Genomic DNA, 11,085 nt, shown 5'->3' on the forward strand with positions numbered 1-11,085 from the left:
GGGGTTGCTTGTTGTGGAAAGAGCCTCCCCGCTCCGAGGCATGCTGGGAGTCGTAGTCCTGCTCCTCCTGCGCATCCGCTTTGCTGAGGTATCTTCCCGGAGCACACCGGGAAATGTAGTTCTTCCACTGTAACCCCCCCCCCCGGGCTCTCTCTCGCTTCCCAGTCTCAGTTCCTGCCTCCGGTTGCTCCCCCAGGTGGGCATGAACGGGGCGGGAGAGCCTGATCCTGGCAGCGGGGGCTACAAAAGGCGCTACAGGGCCTTGAAGAGGAGGCTGAAGTTCCTGATCTATGTGAGGAGCTTGGAGGGGGGGCGGTGGGGGGGAGGGGAGGCACTGGAGGGAAGGACCGCTGGGGGGAGCAGATAATGTTTTTTTTGAAGGAGGGGGCAATTTTTACCTTTACAAGCGGAGTGAGTTACGGAAGAGTGAGAAACTGGGTGGGAGCCGAGGGTGGGCCGGTTATGCTGTGTGTCCGATTCCATGGGTCCAAAACATTGTGGGCATCCTGATCTCTTGGGGGGGGGGGACAACACGTGGGGCGTCCCGGGGTTAAGATCTGTTGAATCAACCCGCGAGTAGATCTTAAAACTTTTATTGAACCGAGACTGGATAGCCTGGTCAGTTGTAAGGGAGCTGAGAGCGGAGTTGGTTTCAGTGGGGTTTGTTCCCTAAAAAAACATGCCTAGGATTTCATCTTTCGAAACCTAGTGTGATGTCGAACAGCTCTTACTGTCAGGAAGTTCTTCCTAATGTGGAGGGGTGTGTATAAGTCTCTTAGTTATCACAAGAGCTTGCAAAAATCACACTTTGTTTTCCTGTAATTAATCCCAGAATGGCTAACAGGTTGGCATTCTTTTCTTTTTTCAATATTTTATTAATTTTCCAAAACCAACCAAAATAAAAAAGAACAATAATACTCACAAAAATTTAAACAACAATCTTAATAGACTTCCCTCCACTCCCCCTCCTGGTTCCATTATTTTACTCTTATTCATGCACGTCCTTAAAATCTTATATTCTTAACAATCCAATTTTTAAACCTTATTCATCTTATAAGTGACTTTTAAAAGTTTAACTAATGTAAAAGCCTATCCACAAAGCTTACAAGGTTATGCTTTAAACATTTCCCTTATATAAAAAAGAAAAAAGAAGAAACCAATGTCCTTTTGGGTTTCAAATTGTCTAATATGTCCTGCATAGTTCACTAATTTATTTTACCAATCTTCTTTGACGGTGGCTTCTTCCTTCTATGGGGGTGGGCCGGTCTTGGCCTGGCGTCCACTCTCAGGTGCAGGAACAAAGTCTTTTGCCCAGTAAATCCATTAAGTCCTGTACCTTTCAGAATCATAGCTTCTATTTTTTAAAACAAAAGGTCATTTTCAACATTCTCTTCAGATCTTTATATGTTACCTCCCAGGCCGCCTTAATAACTTTACATTGCCACCACATATAGTAGCCTCTCATACCATTTTCCCTTCCTTCCTCTTTCGTATCCATCAAAGTAAAATCCTCCCAGATCAATTCACATGAGGTGCCATTTTTACTGTGGATCACCTTTACTTTCCCTTGTATTTTCCTTGAGCCTACCACCACATCCTTTCCCACCTCTCTGGTTTGTGTGTTCACCTCTTTACGTTGTCCCCCGGCCTCTGAAAGTAAATTAGTATTTTCCCAGATTTGAGAAGCTGCTTTATCAACATTTTCCTTTATCTCGCACAATTCTCTTTTAAATTCTGAAAGCAAATCGTAAAATTCATATTTTATATTCTTTTGACTTACGACCTTGCTTGTTTGTTTGAACATTGGGTTTTTTCTTCTACCATTTCTAATTTAAGGTGGAGGGGGTGGAATCTCTCCCCCTTTCCCAGCTTCCTCTCTAAGATTAAATTCCAAAACAAAAAGTCCTTTCCCACCAAGGAAGGTATCGTTTTGCCTTTGTCAGTGCATTTTCAAGGCCATTTCACAGACAGTTAAGAAACCAGAACTTCCAGCTTCTTCCTCCCCCCACTTCCACTTTACTCACAGAGACAAATTTTAACAATTATATTTCCCCATCTTTACATCCATTCACAACAAAATAATTTTGTTCAATATTAAGAAAACTGTAATATTGATATTAATATTGTTTTAAAGTCTCATTCTGACTTGCATGGTCTCCCTTGTTATTTCTCAGGAACAAGAATGTTTCCAGGAAGAACTGAGAAAAGCGCAAAGGAAACTCTTAAAAGTTTCACGGGATAAAAGGTGAGCTGATGCAACAAAGAAGGGCAGAGGGGGTGCAGAATGGGGAGGTGATGGGGGAGGTTGTGGAGCTGACACTGAGAGATGCTTATGGGCCTGGTGTGGGAGAAATGAAATATTTTAGTGATGAAGGGTGGGGTATCAATTCTAAAAGGTGAAGGGACCCCTGACCATTAGGTCCAGTCGTGACTGACTCTGGGGTTGTGGCGCTCATCTCGTGTTATTGGCCGAGGGAGCCGGTGTACAACTTCCAGGTCATGTGGCCAGCATGACAAAGCCGCTTCTGGCGAACCAGAGCAGCACACCGAAACGCCGTTTACCTTCCCGCTGGAGCGGTACCTATTTATCTACTTGCACTTTGACGTGCTTTCGTACTGCTAGGTGGGCAGGAGCAGGGACCGAGCAACGGGAGCTCATCCCGTCGCGGGGATTTGAACCGCCGACCTTCTGATCGGCAAGCCCTAGGCTCTGTGGTTTAACCCACAGCGCCACCCGCGTCCCAATTCTACAAAAAAATAAATAATACATTGGGTTGCCATCTTTTTTGGCAGGGTTCCCGGGTCCTTAAAAGCTATGTTACAGGGGTAAATCAGTAGACCTCAACGCATCTCATGATAGGGAAAACTGCACCTGTTTGGTTTCTGCCTGAAAAGCTGCTAATAATGTTGCACGCGAGCTTTGCCTTGAAAAGGTGACTGTTCTGTCATTGGAGGGAAGGGAGCAGGTATAGGATATCTGAGGTGGCAGCAGGACTTAGTTTATGTCAAAGATGTCTAGCATTGAGATCCAGATTTGGTTTTCAATACCAGAGCAGTATTTGAGCACTAAAAATAGAGAAAAGTGCCTCAGTGTACGTGCAGAGTGCCTTTCTTCTGCTACTGAATTTTCTGGCGCAATCTCTGTGCACTTGGGTTGGAAGAGCAGGGCTTCTGAGGCAGGGGGCACGAGTGCTGGCCTCAGACATTCTCCACTTAGAAATTAAGTGTCGCATTTGAGATTGTGACTTCCTCTCCTCCCGATCATTTCCTGTTTCCAGTTTTCTGCTTGATCGCCTGCTCCAGTATGAGAACGTGGATGAAGAATCATCAGGTAATTCAAGGCTCACGACTTTCTTCGGGTTGTGTGCTTTGGGGAGGGTAGCCCACCCACACTTATCTTGGACATGTGCAAAGAAGTGGAAGAAAATGAAATGTTTCCACAGCGGCAATAAGAGCCTTCTCCAAAATAACAAAGCAGTGCCGTGATTTTGTCATGGTAGTGTATAATTCAATAAATGTGGTGGTAGAAAGAATGGTAAAAATAATTTGAAAGGACATTATACCTTAATCCTAAATGTCGGCAGTTTGAGGCCCAAAATGAGGAGGATCTGGGGCAAGAGCTCTTGGGCTAGGAGTTGGTCAGTGAAGTGAAGCAGCATGAGCTTAGGCTGGGAAGACACGAGTTCAAATCCACCACTCAGCCTTGAAGATTACGGGATAATCTTGCCCAAATTGTGTCTCTCAGTCTCCTTGGCCGAACATTGGTATTCAGATCTGACTGAAACTAATTTTTCATTTCAGACTCGGAGGCAACAGCCTCCTCTGACAATAGTGATGGGGAGGTTCCCAAGGGGACAGAGCCTCAGTCCCTAAAGAGGTGAGTGCGTGAGCCCTGGTCTCCAAGATGAAGGGTAAGGATCAGTGTCCAAGATCACTGCCACCAACCACGGGATGATATATCCTGTGGGCTCCCCCAATGGGCAGAATCCTTCTGCTTGGCCAAGTTCAGCAGGTTTTCAAAATGTTCTCCCTTTTTAGGAAGCAAAAAAGATCATATGTTGTTTTCCTACATGACATTTCAGGACCACTTTTAGGTATATGCCAGGGGGTGATCTTTACAGGAAGCAAAGATGTCTGTTTTGCTGATCGTCCATTGCATGCCACAATAAGCCATGAACCACACATTACGGCGCATGAGCAAATCACCCCTGCTTTCCCCTACTCCAAACATGCTGGGAGGAAACATAAACAGTGATTCCTGGCTTTGTGTTATGTCTGAACCGTGGACTGCAGTTTTCTTCGCTCCCAACTAAACCACACTCTGTAGCCAAGTTTTGTTGTTCTTGGCTTACTGGTGGTGGGGGTTTTTTTGGAGCAAAACAAACCATAATCCCAAGTTTGGACTGAACACTGTGCCAGCTATCATGGCTTTGTTTTTTTAACGTTCATTTATTACATTTATATACTGTTCTCCATCCGAAGATTGCAGGGAGGCTTACAGCATAAAAATGCAAAATGAGAACACAAAATACGTAACAAACCAAACCAATCTTTATTTCTGTCTTGTTTCCTCCCAGTCCAAGTGGGGAAGAGTCATGATCAGCAGATACAGCCTTGGTGGTGGTGGTGTTGCCACTGGGGGCTGCCTGGTTGGTGTTGACCTGTGACGGGTCTTTCGAGTGGCCATTCCCAGTCTGTGAAACGCCCTCTTTGGCGAGGTGTGTCTCCCTCCCTCAGTATTGGCTTCCAGGAGAAATTTTACCTGAACATTTGACAGCTGAAAGACACTGTTCCTGGCAACTCCGGATTTTCTTTTCTTTTTTAGAATACAAAAAAGTATTTACTATTTTGACACCCTGGGCTTCTTTAAAGGGAAAGGTGGGCTATAAATCCAATTGGAATTGAGTAATGATAGGCATATACAGGGTAGATGTGTGATGTGTAAACTGAGCCATTCAGTATGATTTCTTTGGCACCATGCGCAAACCATGCCCGTAGGTGCCCTGGCCTTGTGGCTTGCGCTCGTGGCAACTTTTCATCCACATGGCAACTCCTTTCTCCTTCTGCCCACAGAAAACAAAGTCCGCAGCTTGGCAGTGCTTCGTCCCCTTCGTCTTCAGGCCTTTCCCTCCAGCCAACTTCCGGCTTTGGGCTCCCGGCTTCAGGGACGCCCTCTCCCTACTTGACCTCTGTGAGTAACTCCATTTTTGTCTGGGTAAAAGGACTGGGTAGGATAGGGCTGCTCAAATCAAACCTTGCGGACACTGCCTTCAAATGCTATGAACTAGGGAAAGACTTGGGCCACCTTTACCCCGTAGGTTTAAAGCACTGAGAGATAGTGATAGAGATCCCTGGGAAGAGGGATTGACTGTTAAACCACTCTGGGAATTGTAGCTCTGAGAGGGGAATAGGGGGCTCCCTAAGAACTCTCGGCACCCTTAACAAAACTCCCAGAATTCTTTGGGGGAAGAAGCCATGACTATTCCAAGTGGCACCCTAGTCCTTTAAATGTGTGGGGTAAATATGGCCTTGGATAAGGTCCCTTTCAAACGTCAGAGATGGCTTGGCTAGGTTTTAGTTGAGCTAACATGGCCTTTAACATAGCATAGAATACAACCCCATAGAAAACCCCATACCATTCTAAAAAAGAACATAACATGACCTTTAACATACCATAGAGATGAGGCAATGCTGTCAGGGATTAGAGTGGCAAAGAAGTTCCCTTTGCTTTCCTAGGCCAAGACGAAACAAAGGCGCTCGTCTTGTGTACTATCCAACATGGCTGCGCTGGCAGACGCTTGAATGCCATTGCCCACTCTGGCTAAGATTCTTGGCCAGCATTCAAAATGGTCACTCTGGTGTCTTTGGTATTGCTGCTGAGTTTGGCAGGATACCCATTTCTCATTACGGCCACAAGTACTCTGGGCCTCTATCTCAAAATGGCTTCCCTAATACTTCATGGGCAGAACTGACATTGGATATGGATGTCAGAACGCCCAAGGCTGTTCCTCACCCTCTCCTTCCCATACCACCTCCATTTCGCTTCATTATTTTCTATTACAGCATTTATTTGTGGTTGCTAACATGCTATATAATATAGAAATGAAAGCGAGCCTCTCTCTGCCTTGGCCAGAGATAGCGTAATATGTTGGGAGAAGTGAGTTCACCATACTGGTATGCAGGGTGGGAGTGGGGGCAATGTTTAGTTACCTAAACCTTGTATAATAATGCACACCCATGCAGTGTTTGGGTCTGAGCTATGTGTTTGGGTAGTCAGTCATGTTTTGTATGTACATCTGGTCCCCTCAAAGAGGAGGAGGCCCATTTCAACGAAGGCTTGACGTTTGCTTGAAAAGGGCAGCCAAAATGATCAAGAAACTGGAACCCCTCCTCTACCAAGGAAGGGCTAAAATTTTATGCCTTTTAGTGGGGTGGGTGGAGGGGGGGATGACTAACCAAGCAATCCTAATGCATGTCTATTCAGAAGTGAGTCTGGGGCTGATGGGACTTGTCATCGGAAACTTCCGGCAGGCACCAGAGTAGGGAAGGCTGTGATAAGAGATTTATAAAATGACACAAGGTGGGGAGAAGGTGGAGAGAGACTCCCCCCTTCATAATACTAGAACTTGGGCTCACCCAGTGAAAATGATGGGAGAGAAGATTCAGCATCGACCAAAGAAAATATTAGTTCACAGAACGTGCAATTGCTTATGGAGTCCGCTGCCACTGGGGTGTGATGGCAACTAGCTCAGGCGGCTTTAAGAAAAGTTTAGACAAATCTGCAGAGCGGGAGAGGTCTGCCAAAAGCTACTTAGCTGTTACGGCTGTGTAGAACCTCCAGATTAAGAGGCACGCTACCTCTGAACACGAGTTGCTGGGAGGGGGCTGGATTGGATGGCCTTCTGGGCTGATCTTAAGATGGTTGGTGATGATGTTTGACCAGCTCAAGCTTACAGGCATAGATTTCTCAAATGATATGTGTGTGGCTTCTTACTTGGAACCCCTTTCTGGGGCTTGCATGCTCATCATTCATACTTTGATTTCTTATTCCATCTCCCCACCCTGCCTCCACCTCTTTCCCACCCAGCTGGCCTCACCCCCTTATGCTCCATTCCCCTCTGACTACCTGGCACTAGAGCCTGAGCCTGGGCCCCCCCAGCCTGATGCCAACGCCACCCGCTCTGCTAGGCGGCCCCAAAGGCCCCGCAAGCTCAAGGTACCATCTAGATTGTGTTGGTGGGGTGGGGGGGTGGAGGGTGTCTGCAATCCACCAAGTGGACAGGTTGAAGTCTGAATGTAGGGGACTGAATTAAATTTGGGGCTCATATTGCTGTATTGCAATATAATTTGGGGGTGGGGAGAATAGAATTTAATTTTGGGTGTGTTTCTCTCTCTCTATATATATATATATACACATACACATTGTGATATGTTCTATGCACATAAAAATTATTCTCATTTCTATGAATTATTCTCATTGAACACAGTAGGGCATAATAACACAGAAAAGCAATGAAGCTGCAACTACACTGCAAACTTAAAACTCATTTTGAACCTCTGTGGTATCATGGCGCTTCTCCAGGGAACTCTGGGAATTGTGGAGGGTTTTTCTGAGCGAGCCGCTGGGAAATTTCACTTTCCCTCACAGAACAATTTTTGTTTGTTCTGGGGGATTGTTTGAACCCATCAGTATGTCACCTATTTAGCCAAAAGACACAGAGGCATTTTAAGAAGAAAATGATGTGGGGGAAGGCAGAAAAAGGACTCTTGGATGGGTCTCAGTGCTACATACAACATTGTAGACCCGCCCTGTAAATTATTGGAAGGCTCGCTCATCCTGTCCTTACACATCCTGGATAAATGCTAAGGTCTCGGTAACAAGCATGGAAAGTTCTAGAAGAGACGTCAAATGTTATGGGCTTGGGCAGGCTAAAATAAGTAGATTGTTACTCCGTGCGGAAGGAAATTTCCGCAAAATTCTGCCATTTCATACAGGGGTGGGCAACATGCTGCTCCTTTCTGCGTGGGATTAGATAATGCAATGCAGGAGGAGGAGGTTCGGCGCTGCCTGGCTTACTCTCCCACCCACAATTTCTTGTTCTTTTCCCCACTGCAGCTCCCGCTGCCCCCCACCTCCCACTCTGACTGTTCATCTGTGGTGGTGGGGTTGCCCTTTCCTTCGCCCCGCGGGACCCCCAAGCTGCCGCCGCCCACCATCCTCAGTACGGTGCCCCACCAGATGTTCAGTGACACAGGGGAGGGAAGTGGCGAAGACCCCCTGGATGGTGACGATGAATTGGTAATCGACATTCCCGAGTGACAGTGGCAAGCGGCACTCTCTGCTCAAAGGACACAGGCCTCGCAGTGGTGTGCATGGGGATTGCGCCCCACAATTTTTATTTTTATTTTGTTTACAGACTCCAAAAACATGCAAACCAGTCAATAAATGGGATTTTTTATATATATAAAAAATTCCAGTTGCAGTTTCTACACATACCCTCCCCCAAACCCTCACCCCAAACTTCCCTCTTCTCCTAAACCCCATGAGCCCTTAGAAGAATTTGCCTCCTGCTGAGGCCAGAGGTTTCTCGATTCTTTTCAGGCATGTACCTTCATCTACAAACTGTATTGATTAAGAAAAATATTTGTGAAAAAGTGCATCCCTTTACGAGGTGGGAAGAATCTTTTCTTTTTCTTTTAACTACAAAAGAAAAAAATCCCTTTAAAGGCAGGGAACTCTGAAAAAGTGCTGGAAATCTCCTGAGGGGAGAAAAAAGTGAACGTTTTTAAGGACTAGAAGAGGTTTTTGCTGCACGTGTAAACATTTGAAGTCAATCTGCTTCTGAAATTTTTTTTGTGGAGAAGTTTATCCTTCAAAACCCACTTGGGGATTGTTTTACATAAAATAGAAAGATCACCAGTGTTTTAAAATATATATATTTTACTAGATGGTTTCTAGTAAGCACCCAAATTTTGCTACTTGTTGCGATGTTTTTATTATTATTTTTGCTACAGATATTTTAAAGTGGTAGTAGGATGTATACAAGAAACCATCCCATCGTTACAAATATAAGTGCGCACACACACAGTAATCTTTAGAAACTGGACAAAAAAATGTCATGATTCATGCCTGGGTGACAGGTGGTTTAAGGTAAGAGCAAATGCCAGTTTTTTGCCTAGCTGCAAACATTTGCTCAAAAGGATAGATGGAAGACTCTGCCTTTCTAAGAGATGATTTACCGGTACATTTAACCCAGAAAATGGGTGTGTCACTTGCGTACTGAATGTCTTCTGATGAACAACTGAAATGTTTGACGGGGAAATAAGTGTGTCTAGCCGAGATGGATACAGATGGTTTTGTGCCTGATGTGGAAAGCTAAAATGGGCCCCAAAAAATGTGTTACTAAAAGAACATTAAGTTAATTACATGACAATCTGCTGCCCTTAATGGTACCACAAATGCAGTTGCTTGTGGCAGGCCTATCCTGTCTAAAAGTATGGCCAGGCCAGGCCTGGAAGTGTGTGATGGACACGTAAGTCTCCCTGGCTTATGCCCACTGCCTGTTCCCATGACTCTCCATCAGAATTTGCAGCATTGACCAGGATAAATCCCGAAAGGAGGAGTTACTAAAGGCACTATTCCAATGTGAGAAGAAAATGGGAGACATCTCAAATAAGCCAGTGAGAGAAGGAAATGGGACCTTTTTTTCCCTTAAAGCCAGAGCAGCCGTAGAAAAGCCTAATGAGCTGAAGATTTAAAAAAGGCATGTACTGTATAAGAAATGGATGGGAGGGCAGGCCACTAGGATTGTGTGGTCCAGAAGATTAGAATAAGCTGAGGCTGGTGAATGCTACCAAGAACAATAAAAAGGTGTGTTTGAAGGAAAAGGAAGGACACTAGGCCTGTTTCTCAGTAAGGATGGTGAAATATTAACAGGTGGCACAGAAGGCTGGATTACTCAGTTGCTATTTTGCCTCTTGTCTTCCCCCCACAAAGGGGTATTTTGTTCCATCTTCCATAAGTAGCATAGTCAGCACATGAGTGGTGTGGCCAGAGCTTCTGTTTGAGATTGGTAAGAAATTTCATCAGGAAATGCCTCACTACCTGAAATTACTTCGTCTCGAGGACCAGATGAATTGCTTCCTAGAGGGTACTAAAAGGAACTCACTGGTGTACTCTCATAACTTCTGTCTTAATCATCTTTGGGAGATCCCGGAGAACAGGTGAAGTGCCGCAGGGCTGAAGGCAATTGTTGTTCCAGATCTTGGAAAGGAGGATCTGTGAAACGAGTCTATCTGACTTCAGTGCTAGGGAGGATAACTAGAATAGATTTCAAGGGAGTAAGTTTGCAAGCACCTTGATAGCAATGCAGTGGTTAGCAGAAGCCTGCACAGATTACAAAGAATAAATGTGTGTCTATATATACTGTGTGTGTGAGGGAGGGAGGGAGGGAGGGAGGGAGAGAGAAATATACAGTGGTACCTTGGGTTACAAACGCTTCAGGTTACAAACTCCACTAACCCAGTAATAGTACCTCAGGTTAAGAACTTTGCTTCAGGATGAGAACAGAAATCGTGCTCCGGCGGTGTGGCAGCAGCAGGAGGTCCCATTAGCTAAAGTGGTGCTTCAGGTTAAGAACAGTTTCAGGTTAAGAATAAATGTGTGTCTATATATACTGTGTGTGTGAGGGAGGGAGGGAGGGAGGGAGGGAGAGAGAAATATACAGTGGTACCTTGGGTTACAAACGCTTCAGGTTACAAACTCCACTAACCCAGTAATAGTACCTCAGGTTAAGAACTTTGCTTCAGGATGAGAACAGAAATCGTGCTCCGGCAGTGTGGCAGCAGCAGGAGGTCCCATTAGCTAAAGTGGTGCTTCAGGTTAAGAACAGTTTCAGGTTAAGAATGGACCTCTGGAATGAATTAGGTTCTTAACCAGAGGTACCACTGTATATAAAATCAAGTTACTAGTTTAGTGGATTGAAGAACGACTCTGCAATGCAATGCTTTTGGTTTCAGCAAAACACCTAAAAGAGTCCCCCATGATAATGTGATTTGCAAGCTGATTAAATGCTATGAACTAGG

The 11,085-nt window shown here is 45.2% G+C and overlaps 1 protein-coding gene across 2 annotated transcripts; it reads left to right on the forward strand.

Annotated features, from left to right (window-relative positions):
* Positions 1–13: 13 nt before the first annotated feature.
* INO80E (INO80 complex subunit E) lies at positions 14–8,472 on the forward strand. Of its 2 annotated transcripts, XM_035137074.3 has the most exons (7): positions 14–292; positions 2,175–2,245; positions 3,279–3,331; positions 3,802–3,877; positions 5,074–5,191; positions 7,088–7,216; positions 8,117–8,472. In XM_035137074.3, the coding sequence occupies exons 1-7, from the start codon at positions 203–205 to the stop codon at positions 8,318–8,320; spliced, it is 741 nt and encodes a 246-aa protein (XP_034992965.1). In that variant the 5' UTR covers positions 14–202; the 3' UTR covers positions 8,321–8,472. The 2 variants fall into 2 exon arrangements, with proteins under 2 accessions (XP_034992965.1, XP_034992966.1); XM_035137075.3 differs by lacking the exon at positions 7,088–7,216.
* The last annotated feature ends 2,613 nt before the right edge of the window (positions 8,473–11,085 follow it).

This window comes from Zootoca vivipara, chromosome 12 (genome assembly GCF_965207765.1).
Source record: "Zootoca vivipara chromosome 12, rZooViv2.hap1.1, whole genome shotgun sequence".
Classification (NCBI taxonomy): Eukaryota; Metazoa; Chordata; class Lepidosauria; order Squamata; family Lacertidae; genus Zootoca; species Zootoca vivipara.